Source organism: Triplophysa dalaica, chromosome 15, assembly GCF_015846415.1.
Source record: "Triplophysa dalaica isolate WHDGS20190420 chromosome 15, ASM1584641v1, whole genome shotgun sequence".
In the NCBI taxonomy this organism is placed as follows: domain Eukaryota; kingdom Metazoa; phylum Chordata; class Actinopteri; order Cypriniformes; family Nemacheilidae; genus Triplophysa; species Triplophysa dalaica.
Window position 1 is genome coordinate 21131128 of NC_079556.1, and position 18125 is coordinate 21149252.

Sequence of the window (18125 nt, forward strand, 5' to 3'; positions counted from 1 at the left end):
CACAGCTACTCTTGGTAAGCGCCACGGGAAAATGTTGACAGTCTTTCCAGCCGTGACTTTATCAGCTTTGAGATCTTACGTAAGACATATTTCCCATGAGCTCTTGCTATATGTCCAAATAAATGAGGAGGACAAACTCTCCGCTCGGACTCAGGCTGGTAAGAGCAATGCTGAATGAATTAAACTGATTAATTTTTTTTTATTTAAAGTTTAATTGAACATGGAATACAAAGTTTTTTTATCATTTGAAGAAGTGAGTTAACATTAGTTAACACTCTTTTATAATTTGAAGAAGTTTTGCTATTCGTGCAAAATTATAAACATTTATTTTTGTTTCATAATTTTTCCAATTTTTACATGTTTCAAAACTGTTCTGTCGGTTTCCAAGTTTTATGTGGTCTTTTGACTCCACTGTACACATACACTTACACATTTAGTTAAATCACAAGTCAAAGTTTACAATGTTTTTGTTAATAAAAGATCAATTTCAATTGTTCTTATAATTTACTTTATGTTCCTCTTAAATGCATTGTATTTTTATCGCATATTCCCCCATTATGTGTGAACGGTTTGTTTTTTCGCTGACATTGTTGAATGGGGATTATGTGCGGAGCACATGTTCGGTGCTTTTGTTTTTTTCTTTTTGTTGGTGTTTTGTACCTCATGGGTAAATTGATGAAGGTAGAGCAGATGAAAGGGAAATATGCGTTGACGGGAGCTTTTGCTCTGCAAAGGTCAACATGTAGGCAGAACAGACTTTGAGGACACACGGCTGCAATGACGGCCAACAGTCGCAGAGTCATTCAACTTAAAGAATCATTATGTCTTTAAATTACATAAAGAACTTCTATGAGGGATGTGTAAGTAAACTACAACTGATGTGTGTGTGTTTTGGATTTTAACAGCTTTATAAACCTTCTGTTGTGTAACACTGTGACAGACAGATTAATGCGGCCGTTTCTTGGCATCGGTAAATGATCATGTTTTACCAAATTTACAAATGTAACGACCACGAATAATAAAGAAAAACAAACCATATTGTGTTAAATAATGGTTTATTTTATATATTAGTCCGTCCTATTTGTCAATATTACATTGAATTCTATTAGAATGATATTTTAAACTATATTTTCTGACATTCATGTACTTTGTTATGAAAAACGGTCTTATATATAAAATGTTTGTACCTCTTTTCTTAGCTTCGTCCTCCAACTGTGGTTGGTCAGTTCCACACTCTGTTTTTTGGTTCTGTACGCATGTTCTTCTTGGGAGTTTTGGGATTTGCGGTTTATGGGAACGAAGCTCTTCACTTCAGCTGTGATCCAGACAGAAGAGAGCTCAACCTTTTCTGTTACAATCAGTTTAGACCTGTAACACCCCAGGTAAAGTTCAAGAAAGCCAGGAGAAACACTTGAGCATGAGAAGTGTCATTTTGTTCTTGAAAGTCAAACTAGCACATATACATAAAAATCTAATATTGTACTGAATAACCTTATTCTAATATAAGAAGGTGCTTGAAGGAAGCATTCATGTTGTTCTGACTCACGTCTTACACCTCACGTGACAGCCCTGTCTCTTCGCATTTGTTTTCAGGTGTTTTGGGCTCTTCAGCTTGTGACTGTTCTGGTTCCAGGAGCCATGTTCCATTTTCACGCAGCGTATAAAAACATAGACCAAGAGGACATTCTGGAATGTCCAACAATTACCGTGCTTTACATCATCTCTGTCCTCCTGCGAATCGTCCTGGAAGTTGCAGCGTTCTGGCTTCAGAGTCGACTCTTCGGGTTCCTGGTTCATTCTCAGTACTTCTGTGAGGCGAGTTCACTGGACAAGACTTTTAACTTTACCAAGTGCATGGTGCCCGAGCATTTCGAAAAGACCATCTTCCTCAGCGCAATGTACATCTTCACCATCATCACTATGGTTTTGTGTGTGGCAGAGATCTTTGAAATACTGAGCAGAAGACTCGGCTATTTAGCCAATCAGTGACATCATTACATCAACCGATATGGAAAACATTTATTATTTAATAACCATTGCATCCATCCAGGTTTTTCACATCCTGCTCTACCTCAGTTAAAGGCCACACAGCTATAAGGCAGAAAAGTTATAGGATTCTAGTGTTGCTGTACGGGGGTCGGGTCAAATGTGACTTTGGGTAGAATATAATAAACGTTACAATATAGCATCATTTTGCACTATAATAAGTTTGCTGACTTTTCAGTTTTCAGTTTTCAGGACTGTTGTTGTTGTCTTGGACTTCTCTGCATTATGTGTTGTAAATGTTTAGATGTGTTTCCCTTCCTTCATTACCTCACATGTCCAAGATGGTACCAATATTTTATTTCTATTGCATTTAAAATATTTGATTCTTAAGCATCGCTATATAAAAATAGCTTTTTTTCTAAATTAATTATATTAATTATTATAAATAATTCAGTGGCTTAGTAAATATCACAAAAATAAACAGCTTAATTAACTTAATAAAAAGTGTTGTTTTCAGTGGTACATATTAAACAGTTGATTAAAAATATAACAGTTCATTTCACTAAAATATACATAAATATTTATGTTTATTTAATGAAAAGAAATCCAACTATACATTTATCTTAAATATACATAATTATTTGTTAATTTAATGAAAATAAGTAAGTATTTAATTTACAATCTACATCTTTAATATACACTGAATTCTAATATAAATATTTGAGTTGCTAGGATTTCCTTAATTTTTCCCTTATATTAACTTAATTTAAACAGTATATTTAATCAATTTAATATCTTTAAAATGTACTTAAAATTGTATTTATAACTAAAGAAAGAAATTTAGTAAATCACCAAAGATTTTGACTAAATCAAAGCTAAAATTATTAAACGTTATCAATAATCATTAAATTAAACACTATTCTTTGTTTTCATTACGATTATTTTTGTTTGAGGTAAGAACGTCGTCAACAAGTATTTATAATACAACTTTAATATCATTTTTTCTGAAGGTCATAATTTTATCAGAATAAAACAATTAAATGATAAATCAGCTGCCTTTGTGGGCAAAAACAAAACAGATCGATAAAACATTTAAATAACACAATTACTAAAATACTTTAAATAACCTCAAAGTCTTAAATATGTAATACTGTAAACATGACATGAAAGTTCATTCAGTATAAAGTAAGTTTCACTACTACTTCACCATCTCAGTGTTTGTAACTCTCAGACTTTAAAACAAATACCAAGTGTTAATGTTAACACTTCACAAATAGGTTCAATATGTTAACATATGCACTGGATTTCATGAACAAAACATTTCTACAACATTTATTAATCTTGGCTAATGCTCATATAAGTATACAACTGTTTATTGTTAGTTCATTCAAGATTATATTGCATTAGTGACCATACAGCACACCCTTTAAAAATTGTATGTATGTAAAAATAGGCAAGATTAATAGATGCTGTAAAAGTATTATTCAATGCCATTTCATGTTAAATATTCCATTAACTAATGTTAACATACACAACCTCATTATGAAGTGTCACCAGCTTCGATTGCTACATCACATATCAAAATGTTTAACACGATAGCACTTAGACCTCCTTTAAAGACATTTAATATGACTTAGTCTAGTTTCATACATTCAAACAGTCTAAAATTCACCATCAACCGAAAAAAGCAAAAATATCCTTCAGACCATTTATATTTGTATGCTTCAACACTCCTCAAAGCATTTACAGTACATGATAGCAGTCATACGTCTACGTGTGCACGTGTGTGCACATATAATTGACTAAACACTGGAATGTTGTGCCATATAATAAATTCAATTAAAAATCCTTGTCTAAAACGCTTCAACAAAGCTCCCATATTGATGACATGGCATTCAGTCTATCAACTTGCTAGAAAGTGCTTCAGTTAGTCATCTTAACGCATAATACTTACTACTTAGAATATAATATGATATCATACGCAGATCTAGGCCTACATTATAAATTGTTTGTAGTGGCATTTTGTTACATAAGTGCAGATAACCCTAAAGTTGAAAGAAACGAGGCATGGTACACTTAGAAAAATACATTACGGTGAAGACGTTCTAAACAAAAGGGTCATTAAAAGATTGATCATGTTTTTGAAAGGTGCCAGCGATAATATACAACAGCAAAGGCAACATTATAGGACAGCTGAATGCAATATGCAAACTTTAGCATACGTATTAAGTGCAATCTTTAAAGCAACCACAACACCTCATACTAGTTTAACTTTACAACCATCACAAGTAAGTGCAGAAACAGCGAATGACCGTCTCTCATCGAGCAATACGCAGACGTGTTCTTAAAAGGCACAAAGCAAAGGTCGATGAAGACGATTCCTGTAAGAATGGCAACATTTTGTTACTCAATGACCTGCAGGAAAACATTTAACTCTCTTGCATGTGTAATGTACATGCAACTTATTCAATTAATATTAACAGCTGAGATTATTACGAAAGGCTGAAAGAAGTTTGCGAGTTGCTGTGCATATTCTGCGCATGATTTGATTCTACGGTACAAAAACCCATAGAATCGTGGTCAGGGAATATGTGAATGCAAATACTTCGGGCTGAGCACAATGTCTTGCATTTTAAAATGCATTACCGTTCATCTAAATGTATTTACAGCACCTGGCAGCAGGGAATTTGAGCACTCCATGAAAGCCTAAGACAGCAATTCCTAATGACACCCAAGTATGCATTCAAGCAAGGAGTTACGGTATCTTTCAGGTCCACAACTGGTGGATTAATCATTAATCATGATGAGGCAACGGTTTAAAGAGATCGTTTGTCGATATGTTCGTAGTAAATTACCTGAATAACACATCCGGTTTCATGGCACAGACATTTAAAGGTACAGTAATTCTGAAGGGAGGTTGGTTGCCAGCAGAAAGATGCAGTTCATACAGTCAGTTTGTTCAACAGAACTGCACTCGCAATGGGCCGACCAAGCATTCCGTCTACATTTGCATACTTGATGTTTCCGGCTTTTGAATGTGTCCGTACAATGCTAACAAATCAACTTTTAGGAGTTTGATCGGTAACATCTTCAGATGTTATTCTGAGAGACTCGATAGCTTTCGCACAGATGGAGACGCTCTCTTCCTTTTTATCGTCTTTGTTAGGAAGGCTAGAGTGAGGGTCTTCGCCGCTGGCTGATCCAGGATCAGGGACGGGGGCTGAGGTGCGGCCCGAACTAGCCCTTTCTAATATGTTTCCTTGTGGGGGTGATGGGAGGGAATTTATTTCCCCAGCAGCACCGGGTGTTGATGATGTGGAGGGCATCCTTAACCCTCCAATAGGGATCATCGGAACAGGTGTTGGCAGCGGTCCTTGAGAGTGCAAAGGTAAATGACTGAGGATGTCCGGCTGCAGGGTGGTGGAGGGATTTTTTTGGCCGCATAGGCCTACAGGAACATACAAAGGAGAATCTTCTCGATCCTAAAAGAAGAACAAGGATTATGGTGCTGTTAGTTTCAAGGCAATGGAATTTCACACCTTGTCTTGTTTAACAAGATTTAACATATAAAAACTGATACATGAAACATACTACAAAGACCCAAACACTGCTATTTTCAAAAATATGTTCTAGAAACATTTCGCTAACATTCCTATAAGTTATGAAAACTTGATGTTCTAAATTATCTTAACGATTTGAAAACAATGTTTTACTGTCTCAAGAAAGTTGTGAAAATGTTACCTGTTAGCAGGGTTTGGACAGATACTAAACTGGTAATTTTTTTGTAATTTTTGACTTGTTTAAAAGACCTTAAGAGACACTGATTTGTGAGTTTATCTATGCTGGTTGTCTATCTAGTTAGATTATTTAAAAAATGGAACCATTTCTGTTCCAACCCCTAAAGAAACCTGCAAATTCATAAGCTTAAAGCAATGCCCAAATGCATACCGTTCCCAAATCTGAGCGCACTCCGACGACTTGTCTATGGGGTGTAGTTTGAAATCTCACACTCCTTCCCTGATCCACGTGGGCCCTGTATTGGTAAGAGCCCCTGCGTGGAGACGCGGCCCTGAGGAGCCCTTTATTTCGACCCAGCGGAGACTGCGCTCGCTGCCCTGTTGGCTCAGAACCTGCAGGTCTTACAGGCGAGAGCTGCCGAAGAGGTGAGAAATCCCCTCGGATGCTCAGATCTCTTCTCGGAGAAACAGCTCTCAGGGGAGACGAGTCTCGGCTTGACAACATGTACCTCTGGCAAGGTGAGTCCCAACAAGGTGACAGCAGCTGATGTGGACAGAGCTCAGAATAAGTGCTTGACTGCTCCAAAGTGAGATCATCTTCAAAACCTGGTAAGGAAACGTCCAGCTGTTCCTTCGGTGGATTGCGACCCGTGTCGGGATGTTTAGTGGCATGGCTGTATGAAAATGGCTTGTTGACTCCATAGGTCTGAGGACTTGTGCTTCTGGACAGCGTTTTTGGTGTGGAATCACCATCGCATTCATCGTCTTCCTCATCGTCTGGCTCATCGCCATCCTCATCCGAGTCCTCCACATCTGAAAACTGATGTTTAATGGTTGTGTCCACTGGCCTGGTACCTAAGGACTTGTGGACTTCATCTAGAAAAACAGAAAATGAGATTAGCACACTTACATTCAGAGGAGAAAAGTTTGGGGATCTAGTTTTTTAAAATAAGCTATTTAAATTAAAAACCAAAGAAAAGTTTTGGGTCAACTGCGGCAAGTGAGCTATTTATAAAACAATAAATTGAGCTAACCCATGATTGCACTTAATATACCAATCCTACCTGCATCTTCTATATTGTCGATGGCAGTAGGTGAAACTCCCATTTCGAGACATTTTTTCATGTGAGACTTTGACTTCATATGCTTGGTGAGATTCCCTAAAACAAGTTGGATGTTACTTTTGGATCTCAATATATCTAAATAAAATGTGGTTGTACCAAAACCAACCTTTCGTTTTAAAGGCGAAATTGCAGCATTTGCAGACGTAAGGTCTGACATCTGTGTGAGTTCGGATATGTTTCTTCAGCATGCTCGGCTTCTTACAACGAATGCCACACTCTTCACAAATATACTTTCCCCTGCCACGGCCCCTCACGTACACGTAGTCCTCATTAGACTTATATCTGACAGAGATTAACAAATAACACAACACTTTTGTTAGCATGCTTTACTACACTCACCAGTCAACATTATTATCTCAAACACGTTCATACCCTCCTTCAAAAATCTTTACACGAGTCGGTTCTGGTTGACGTGCAGACAACGCAACGTCCTCTCGCAAGGATTTGCACCTCTGGCCAATGTCTCTTAATTTTACATCATGCTTCATCTCTTCGTCCTTGCATTCCAGAGTAACCTGCATATTCAAAACAGAGACAATGTTAACCAAAAAGTCTGTTAGAATCAAATCCTCAAGTACCCGCTCCTGTTTACATACCTGTTCCTGTTTTGGTCTCCATGGGGTGGAGGTTACAAGTAATCCAGGTTGATACATGGTAGCGACTGTATAAACAATGTTTTGTCTGCCCTGTTTAGATCGGAGAAGAGCAAGGACCATCCCTGTGCTAAGACTGGGTGGATTGGGGTTATGGGATCTCACTAACCAAGAGGCGTACTCTGAGAACTGTGCAGCTGTTTGGGTGCTGTTTGGTTTGGTGGAGTTGAGATGGCACCAGCTCACACAAGTAGTGGTATGAAGACCTGGAAACTTGGGGGAAAGTAAAGCACCAGTGATCTCAGTAGGAGTTGGTGTTGGTTTGCATTCGATCAAAGGAGTATTTTGTGCAAAACTGGCAGGATATTGTAATTTTGGATTGTGGTATGAATCTAGGCTAACCTCATCCATATCTAGCTCCTCGCTGAGTTTCCGTGGCTTCTGGGTAATTGCTGACTGAAACCCTTCGTACGGACAGTCTTTCTCACCTTCAAAATTTCCTAACTCCACAGCACTGAGCTCTTTAACAATCTGGCCGTAAATTTTCTCATCTTTAACTCGTTTTTGCTGCTTTGCTTCGATGAAAAGCTCAATGCTGCTTGCGGGGGAAAGCATGCGCTTGTTTGCTCCACCACTAGGGGCCTCTGTAGTTGAGATGGTTTTGGAAGTTAATGATAAAGGTATGCCTGTATTCAGCTTTGCTGGGGATGCCTGCGGGCTACACAATCGTCCCCTACCTTGTCCTGACATTTGAGATGGTTCGCATCCTGTGTTATTGCGAGGCATGACGGTGATGAAACTCTCACTGATGGATTTCTTGTGTTCTACACATGAAACGGAACTTTGCGTTTGAGAATCCAGAATGTGAGATATACTAGTGTACGTTATGCTTCCATAGGACGGCACCTGCATCTGAATTCTGACGGGAACTAGTAAACTAGACATTCTTTGACTGGCTAATGCTTGTTGAGCATGAGAAAGCACTCTTATTGAGGATAACACATTGCCCAAACTTCTTGAACAATCTTCTTGGGGGTTTCTTAAGCTGATATAAGTTTCAGCTGCCTGGAAACCCTCATGTTCCTTTTTGATTCTATGCATTACGCTATCTATGTCCTGAATGTGGAAAACATTGGTTTGACTGTAATCCTTCTCAGATGAACTTTGCACTGAGCCAACTGGTTTGTGTTGTTGAAATCGGGAGCAAGAATATCTCATTCTCTCAATTGTTGACGTTCGTCGCCTGTTCACTTCATCTGAAAACGTGACATCTTTTGTCACATCTACATTTAAAGATTTGTCCAGCGCCTGGATCTGGACACCTGGAACATCTGGTTCGCCACTTAAAGATGCCTGTCTAACTAAGAAGCCCCTTCTACGTTCTTTAACATCCTCCTGCCTACATATAGATGATGGAGACAGACTGCCATAGTCAAATGACTTGCTTCTAATTTCAGAAACATCTGCGGGTAAGTTATAGGGTGCCTGCTCCGACGCAGAGCGTCGCATTTCTCTGTGACGACTCTGCGAAATTGCTGGAACCGATAAGAACTCTAATGGCTTATTATACTCATCTGAATTGCTCTGAGATGCAACATTAAGGATCTCCTCTCTGTCAAGCGACTGCGAGAAGCTTGAGCTGTAGGACAAATTGCTATCTTGACTCGGACTCCTGGAGAGACTTGTGCAAGCGGATTCAAAACTTGATTCACCTGAAGAACATTCCATCTCCGCTAATCTCAGGCGCTTCTTTTTGGGTGGTAGTTTTTCCACTGGAAACTGTGAAAGCGTCTCGCTCCTTTGTGGCCATTGGAACTCTTCTGTGGGCTTTTCTCGTTGCTTGATGCACGCTTGATCTGGAACCTTGTCCGGTCTGTCAGGTTCCACGGTTACTCTAATCTCAGGCACTTGGATACTGGACTGAGATGACGGTTGCTTTATAATGTGAGGTTTCTGGCTTACACTGCTACCCCATTGCCAATCTATTCTTTCCGAGCTGCGATTTGTGTCATTTCGGAGACCCTCTACACCATGCTGTGTAAATTTACAAATAGCAACTTTGTCGGAGGTATGTGATCTAATATCTGATGGTATTTCTGAGGTGTTTGACCAGTTTAATTTATTTGTATGCTGAATTACGGAGATAACATTGCAGCCAGCTCTTCTCTCAGTCTCAGAGTAGGCAGTCTCTAAACCACTTTCCTTGGTTTCAGATACATGTGAAGATTTATCTTGGATATGTAAGTCTTCTTCCTCAATGACACTTTTGTCCTTTCTTCTTTTTCTTGTGGATGCTTCTGACAACTGGCTTTGAGAGGCCGTGCACATCTCTGCTTCTTGATAGTTTTCAGCCGCCATTTTAGAATCGTCCACATTGTGTATTTTTAACTCTGATTTCAGGCAACAAGCCAGGTGAGCGTTACAGTCTGATTCTGCATGTCCCTCATTAGCAGAGTGTTCAAACGCACCTTGACGCATGAGTCTTCTTATACCAACTGCTCCCCGGTAAGAGACATCACCACCGGACATTCTTTCGTCGAATGAATTACTGCTTCTTAGTCCTTGCGGTGTGTTCAGATTTGAATTAGTTGAAGTTGGAAGAGAGTTACTGCGTAAGAACATGGTACTGTCTAATGGCGTTTCCATAAGATCCGAGCTATACGTATCAGGAATTTGACATTCTTGGTAATCTTCCTCTTGGAAAGACTCAGAATCAAATTTTAGCGAACGGACCAGATCTTTCTTGCTGGATTCTGTGTCGCCAAGCTTCTTGCTTTTGTTAAGTTTAATCATAAAACTTGATGCGGCTTCATTTATGTCCATCATGCAGCTCTGTACAGTGATGGATTGCTTCGGCCTGGTGGTCGGTCTGTAACATTTCCCAAACATGATTTCTTGATATGACTTGGCACTTGAGCTTGATGGGTTAAACTGCTGTTCGGCGCTCTCAGAACGTGAGAAGTATCCAGAATCAGTGCTGCCTTTACTGCTGGAACTGGGGAGGGAAAGAGAACGTTCAGAGTCTTGACTTTTCTTCTCTGACAGCCTGAGTGCCAGTCTTTGCTTGATGGTGGAAAACTCCGCCATCTGGTCTACCTGAGCAATCACGGGTGGCGTCATCATTTCTCGAAGCTGCCATAAAGTCACTTTTCCCGATGTAGTTTCTCTATTGAGTGAACTTGGGGTGGAAAGCATGACGTCTTCTTTTTTTGCTAGTTTTCCACCCTTTTCTTGAAAGAAACTCTCTGTGTCTTTGACATGGGTCGTTGTAACCAAGGACGACTCTCCCGCAGGCTCTTCATCAGTATCGCTACTCTGCTCGGCATCCGAATGCATCTCACCAGCCACGACTGACGACTCTTCATCTACATGCTCGTTGTCTTGTTCTGAATACGGAACCATACCTGCTTTCACTGCATGGGCGTGAGATTTTCTGTGTTTGTACAGGTTGCTCTTGGTTTTAAACGAGAATCCGCACGGAATGCATGGATATGGACGTTCACCCGTATGTGAACGGATGTGTTTCTTCAATACACTGGGTTTGGCACAGGCTCTTCCACAATACTGGCATACATACTTTCCCATCTTTGCAGTTTTCTGATCCTTTTTGTCCAGACCCTCTGAGATCTGAAGATCATACTCTGATAGTTTGTTTGGGAGAGTCTTTCTTCTTAGACGAATGTGACACTGTTCTCTAGATTTTGAGGAACTTTCTGAAGAGAGGGCCTCGGAGTCCAAAAGAGGAGATGGCCTTACATCTTCTGTCCGAGTTTGCTCTGCTACTTTTATTATGTCCTCCGAGTCTGAGGATTGGCCTCTTTGGGTCATCTCAAATGACGAGGCCTTTTTGTCATCTTTGACACTGCTCATCTGCTCTGAGCTCTTTGAGTTTCCTGAGGTTTTTGTGGCCTCCATGGTAAAGATGTCTCTTTTCTAACAGTTGCTACATGGTTCTTAGTTTGGTCACAACTAGAATAATTTTGCCTCAATGAAAGTTTGTTTTATGTCAGTCTTAATCCTTTAAACAATTATCTGTGATTGTAGTCCACTGATCAGCCCAACAACAGGTGGAGTAATCTTTTCCACATGATAAAAAGAACGATTCAGTCCAGTTGTTTAAACATGTTCCTCATCTCTATGTAGATTTAAGACTGGGCACCACATCCAAATCATCTGCAGAAAAAAAGCAAAATGTTCTAACTGTTCTAACAAATGTTTAAACTATAGTAAATAATAGTGGGACAATTATTCACCAGACTACAAAAATACAAAAGGCCTATAAACTCACCCTGACCGGATAGGCGTGTTTATGAAGGCAAACTTCCAGCGCCATCTCTGTGTCCGTCTGAGGGTTGTGATGGATGTAAAGGCCGCCTCAAACTGTAAGGTCAGGAAACCTTCTGTTAGAGATTTAACCTAAACTACAACAAAGCACAACAAACACAGGACTTCTCAAGTATGAGCGTGGAAGACCTTGGAGATCATTTGGTGTCTTTAGCATGACAGCCAAAGCATACATAAATTAAACTAAATAATTAAATAAAAAATGCTGCAAGTGAGCGACAGTTTTCCTTACAATTATTGTGTATATCGGTAATGTCAAAACATTAACAGATTATAAAACAATACTATTATATCTAAATGGATTAGTTTACCCAAATATGAAAACTCACTCATAATTTACTCGTCCCCATGCCATTCCAGATGTATATGACTTTCCTCCTTCCTTCTGCTCAACACAAACCAATAATTTTATATTAAAATGAAGTCATTTTCATTTTGAAAGTCACAATAGTGAAGCTCTACAAAGCACAAGAATGCCTTTGTGAGAAAATGCAGATCTGAGCGCTAAATTCAAATATGAAGGCACGTTGCTCATTTGGTTCTTACTCAATGGTTCTCGTGTGTCATGACGAACCACACATTAGACAACTAGTAAATCACCTAAATCTGTTATTAAATGAGGGCTAGTAAATTATGAGATCATTTTATATTTTGGGGTGAACTACTTTAAACCACCAAAAAACTTGAATTAGAGGGTGTGTCCAAATATAATTCACATCGTAACATCTGAATGAGTGTAATGAGGTTACGTAAGGTTAGCAGGTTCAGGCCTCTGAGCTTAACTTAATTAGGACATTCAAACACTGCAAGCCAACGGAAAAGAAAGACCAAGATCTGCTTATAAAACCTTTATCGAGCCTTCATGTGTGCTGCAACGAAGTCAAATCAGGTCTCAAAACATCTGAATGAACGTTGACCCAATAAATTGCGATAATGGCGAAACAAACCTGTCAGAGACTTCATGCATCCTTACAAACTGGGTTGATTGGTGAAATGTGTCACTTCTGTCACAGTATTCTCTTTTCAGACATGAATGAAGTGATGGGTGATAGCAACATCCAATTTAATAATAAGATTGAAAGTAATGCACAGTAGCGCCAAAGTTTGACCTTGTATCATAACCTTCATGCGCACATACTAACATCTGCATTTACACCTCCACACCACATTAACAACCAAGTAACATGTTATAGCCAATGGTGGGAAAATATTAACGCCATTACGTCATATATCGCCCCCACCTCCACCACCACCCGGCATGCCTGTGACATGCCTGGCAAAGCATCTCGATACAGCGTTATCTTCACCTTGAAGATGATCTTACAGAAGATCTTAAAGCAGAGCGCTCAGGGTCTTACAAGTCACCTGCTTCTGATTCCCTGTAACATACAACATTGTAATTACAAACCTGCTGTCCACAGTCCAGTATCTCCAGTCAAAAGCAGATGTTCTCATAGTTCCTGCATCCGGCGTTCCAGCGCATCCCCTTTAAAAAGGCCAAATGCAACGAAAATGCACCCCAGCAGTGCTCCATGTCTTGCTCAATGAGAGTGCGTTAGACCTACTGATGCTAGCGACTCGCCACAGAAAATACCTCACTGAGATGCGTATCCAGGAACAAAAATAGAAAGGGGCCCTCTGAAGGGTTATGCAACGGCCCACACAGGAGGCCACTTTTGCATCAGCGTGAAAGAGATCTCAGAAACTGCCTGTTAAAACATCTTGCAGGCAATAGAATTAAACCTTTTGTATGCATATACATTTTTTTTGTGTACACCCGGATTTAAATGACAGACAGCTTCAACGCATGACATAATCCCTGCACAGCTCATGAAGTGATGTCATTGAAAAGGATAGATGTATTAATCCCCACAACCACCTGCTGGTATGCACGGCCAAATATCTACGATCCAATCATATCCTGAGGAATGAAATCAAGCTCCGCCTCTTCTCATTTGATGCTGGGATATTTTGCAGATTTGGAAAATGAGACAAATAAGACATTTTGGTGCGTACCATATTTGACATTAAAGGAAAAAGAAGTTCAGGATGGTCGGATGGCCTTTACCCTTGACCGTTCAACACAATACAATTTGCACAGCTAAAAATATTTGACATGTAGGGACCAGCATCTTATGTTACATTGGGGGAAGACAACTGCGTCCAGTGTTGATGAGGCAGAGAACATGATACGGTGTTGTCATCACAGTTCATTCAGCAACATTACATACTTTGGACATTATAAACCTAAGATCAGAATCACCGTTAATATTGCTAATACACAAACCCCAAACATATTTAATGCAACACGCCGTGTTATGTCTGCAAGCTGTCAAACCTAAAAGGGGGGTTTATAGTTGACACAAGCTTCTTCGTCAACCAACTGTACGTTAGATAAATAAAACATGCTTGTAATGTGTTTTACGCCATCTCAACAATGCAAATGAATGGCCAGCATAAACATGACAATCGTTTCTCTGGTTTATGACAGACACATACTAGCCTGTTAGGGCACGCTGACAGGCACAGACTTGAAAATACACGCTGGAATCCTTATGGCTATATATATCAAACTCGGGTCACTGCGGCGTTCTGTATCCAGCGTACGGTCCTGAAAGGAAGGATTTTTCACGGGCCCTGAAGGTCTAGCTTCTCCTCTCTCTATAAATACGATGGTCTGTCCCAGTGGGTTTTCCATACCGGCACTCGGCTTTTCCACCGTCTAAGATGCAAGACTCTGCTGACCGGCAGAAAGTCTCAACACATTTGCATGCGATTCGATAGCGCGCAGACCTTTTTTTAGCGCCGTGACAGAATGATGCATTACAGTGCTCTGTGAAAGTAAATAAACATGTTTTCCAGGAAACATTAACTGAATATTCAAACCAGTAAGACGTGACATAAAAACGATATAATTATGTTATTTAAGAGCACTAACAAAACACTACCTGCACTACGATCAGAACTGGAATATTATATCAGAAGGGTAATACGAAAGCTATTTATAAAAATCAAGACAACTTGGTAAAGGGATAGTTCAACCAAAAATAAATGTTCTGTTCATCCTTTGTTCATCCTCATGTCATGCTAATACTGTAAATGGCTTGGAGATGATGGCCAGAAGATATTTTGAGAAATGTCTCAGTTGTTTTGTGTTCATACAATGTTGTTAGCTGATGAATGTTCTTCAAAATATCTTCTTTTGTGTCCCGCAACAAGCCTCATCACAAAGGTTAAATAGCTTGACTGAAAGTGTGCCATATGCAAATGGCCTTCATCTCCAAATGATACTGTAAATATCTTTTGCTCCGCATGTGCTGGAGAGAAACGAGAAGCGTACCCATGGCAACCGAGCGACTGTTTTCTGCTGCGTTTCACATTCTTTCTCTCTTCCACCGTTCACATAAGTGGTTATTCAAAAGGCAGACAAGCATCCTCAAGTCACTCCCTCGCCCCCCCATCCCCCCGCACCGCTGACATCACATGCTCTAATAGCTCCTAATTCACAAGAGCATATCATATAATCATCAGTCAGTAATGTCATTTTCAGCTTTTTTTCAGGTAACCTAAAAATGTGCAGCATGTGATGAGATCAAAATGATCTAAATGCTCAACATTTATTCTTCCTTGTGTCATCCCGAACCTGACTCTTTGGACTTCAGAACACAAAGAAGATATTTTGAGAAGTGTCTCTGTGGTTTTCTACTTTAGTATTTTGGAGAAAGAAAGTCATACAGGTGTGGAATGACACGAGGATGAGCCATGATGGAAGAATTTTCGTTTATAAGCAACTCTTAAAAGGAAAAGTGAAAACTGAACTGAACAAAAACTGAAGGTCATTATTGGTCACCATTTTATATATTAGAGCTACTATAGAAGATGAGTGTTATTGATTTGTATAATTCTACCTCTTTCTTCGCAGACAAATTTTGAAAAGCCTTTAAGTTATAGGGGAAGTTTTCTTTTAATCGTCACAATATTTCCCAGAATAAAAAAACAGTCACGAGCTTCAGTCTCATAATTTGCCTTGAGGATTTTTATTTTTAGCTTGAACATTGTTCTGTCATCACCATGGCAACACACAAGCGCTATACTTCACAGTGAAACCAAACCTTTACAAGGTGTCAATTCCAGTTAAGTTAGCAAACCATTGTATTATGGGCTGTCTGGATACTAGAGATAGAATGAATGGATGTTCAAACCTGTCCCTACAGGCTCTGTCTGGCACAGATGGAAGAGAGCGGTCAGCTGATATGCTTTGTTTTAAATGGACAATGTTTGTAACGATTATCTACAGTGGCTGATGGATGATACAGCGCCATATATGTTAATAACACCATTAATAATGATGAACACAAAACTGCAGAATTTAAACGTTTGTCTCTGATGATATATAATCCAAATTTTTGATGCATGTGCATTTATTGGAATATGTCTAAAATGGATGTGTTTCTCGTGCATTCATTCATCTTTTGATACAGAATTCCCGAAGTCAGCAAAGGCAGGGGTTCTAGCATTTTTCAGCACCTGGGATGTATGAACATTTGTATTTTTACATCCGCTTTGTGCTGTTACAACCATACTGAAAACTATTTTTTACAGTTAAAAGTGATCTTGAAAAATCTGAAATTAATACTATGCATCTACATACAATGTTTTGTTTAATTTCCTATACTGTTTCTATCGTGTCTGCATTCAATTCAATTTTATTTACATAGCGCTTTTCACAATTTTCCTTTTTTAAAGACTTCATTTTGTAAAGATTTTCATGTTCTGTTAAGACTTAAAAAAGAATAGTAACAATTTCAATTTTTTCACCAAAGTACATTAATGAAACTAAACTACTATGCTGGATTGTTAGAAACTTTAAATTGTTTAATTGAAGTATAACATTTTAAATACGTTAATTTTAAAATGACATTATAACAGAACAATTTGTAACACCACAACATTAAAATTAAATCAAATGTTAAAGTTGCAGGCACCACTACTAAAATGTTTTCTGTAAAGCTGCTTTTAAACAATCCAAAACTATAAAAAGGCCTATAGAAATAAATATGAATTGAACTGAAATGAAACGATTTTTAAACAAATAAATAGAGCACTATTTGTCAACAAAGCCCTTGGTCATTTTTTGGAGAGATAGAATATGAATACTCATAATTAAAATGTGTCTAAATTTATGAAATAAAGCCACACATACTTTTAACAGCCAAAACAAGAAACCTTAAAAAGGCCTATATGTCCTGCATCCTATCAGCATGAAGACTTTACTTCTTTCGAATTTTCATTATTTTATAATATCTTAGTCAACACCGTAAGGTAGATTGTAAACAACAATCAAAATCACTCTCACCTTGTCACATGAGATGCCGTTGCAGTCAGGTTAAACAGGATAAACGTCTCATCCTCAGTGTTTGTGTAACTGCCAAGAGTCCTGTTTTACACCGAGCGCTCTCTGTTAGGTTCTGCCACAATACTCGTACTCACTTGAGCAGTGGGAAGTAAATGGAAAATGATCATGTTTCTTGGCATAAACACTTGCGTGTTGATTGGCTGAGGGAGGCCGGTGGAGACGTCCATCACCGTGACAACACGCTGCTGGCAATGACTGAGGCTGGAGGGGAATATACAGGGACAGAAATAGATTACTGCTCACACCGGAGCGCCACGATCCCGGCACATAGATAGGGAGGGAAAGCCGGAGGGAATCTGCTCTGGAAGATGAACACAGACACAAGGCACCAAGGACATTCGCTAAGAATATCACACCTGAGGCTGCCATACTCATCTGCTCTGTAATGTTTAGAGACCTTGATGCAAAACCAGCATATGCTGGGTTAGGTATGTTTTGATGCGGTTTAAACTGGTCAGTGATGGTTTGAGCTGGTCCTTAGCTGGTCATGTGCTGGTTCCTCACCAGCTTAAACCAGCACATGGCCAGCTAAGGACCAGCACAAGACCAGCTTAAACCATCACATGACCAGGTAAGGACCAGCACAAGACCAGCTTAAACCATCACATGACCAGGTAAGGACCAGCACAAGACCACCTTAAACCAGCACATGGCCATCTTAAACCAGCATGGGACCCACTTAAACCAGCACAAACCAGCATCAAAATATACCTAATCCAGCATATGCTGTTTTTTTCAACAAGGGAAACTTCTGTGACTGGCGTGGGGATATATTTAGTGCACAATATACAGTACAATTATATTTTTCTTTACGTTATCAAGAAAATTTAAAACCCAATGTTGTTCCACAGAGTTTAGGGTGGTTGTTAGGGTGCTGCTAGGGGTAACTGGCCCAGGGCAGAGCCGTTGAATATGAGAGTTGGGT

At 39.3% G+C, this 18125-nt stretch overlaps 2 protein-coding genes across 8 annotated transcripts; one reads left to right on the forward strand and one right to left on the reverse strand.

Moving 5' to 3' along the window:
- The first annotated feature begins 821 nt into the window (after nucleotides 1-821).
- On the forward strand, nucleotides 822-1989 carry LOC130437346 (gap junction epsilon-1 protein). The gene is made up of 3 exons (XM_056768708.1): nucleotides 822-860; nucleotides 1200-1382; nucleotides 1594-1989. The coding sequence occupies exons 1-3, from the start codon at nucleotides 822-824 to the stop codon at nucleotides 1987-1989; spliced, it is 618 nt and encodes a 205-aa protein (XP_056624686.1).
- Nucleotides 1990-2959: 970 nt separating this feature from the next.
- On the reverse strand, nucleotides 2960-17365 carry hivep2b (HIVEP zinc finger 2b). Of its 7 annotated transcripts, none has more exons than XM_056768095.1 (9): nucleotides 17141-17365; nucleotides 12114-12169; nucleotides 11729-11820; nucleotides 7444-11613; nucleotides 7220-7362; nucleotides 6954-7129; nucleotides 6788-6883; nucleotides 5935-6599; nucleotides 2960-5468 (listed from the first exon to the last, which is right to left on the reverse strand). In XM_056768095.1, the coding sequence occupies exons 4-9, from the start codon at nucleotides 11353-11355 to the stop codon at nucleotides 5046-5048; spliced, it is 5415 nt and encodes a 1804-aa protein (XP_056624073.1). In that variant the 5' UTR covers nucleotides 11356-11613; nucleotides 11729-11820; nucleotides 12114-12169; nucleotides 17141-17365; the 3' UTR covers nucleotides 2960-5045. The 7 variants fall into 7 exon arrangements, with proteins under 7 accessions (XP_056624073.1, XP_056624069.1, XP_056624067.1 ...); XM_056768091.1 differs by lacking the exon at nucleotides 17141-17365 and adding an exon at nucleotides 13193-13964; XM_056768089.1 differs by lacking the exon at nucleotides 17141-17365 and adding an exon at nucleotides 13193-13964 and having other exon boundaries at nucleotides 11729-11861.
- Nucleotides 17366-18125: the final 760 nt, after the last annotated feature.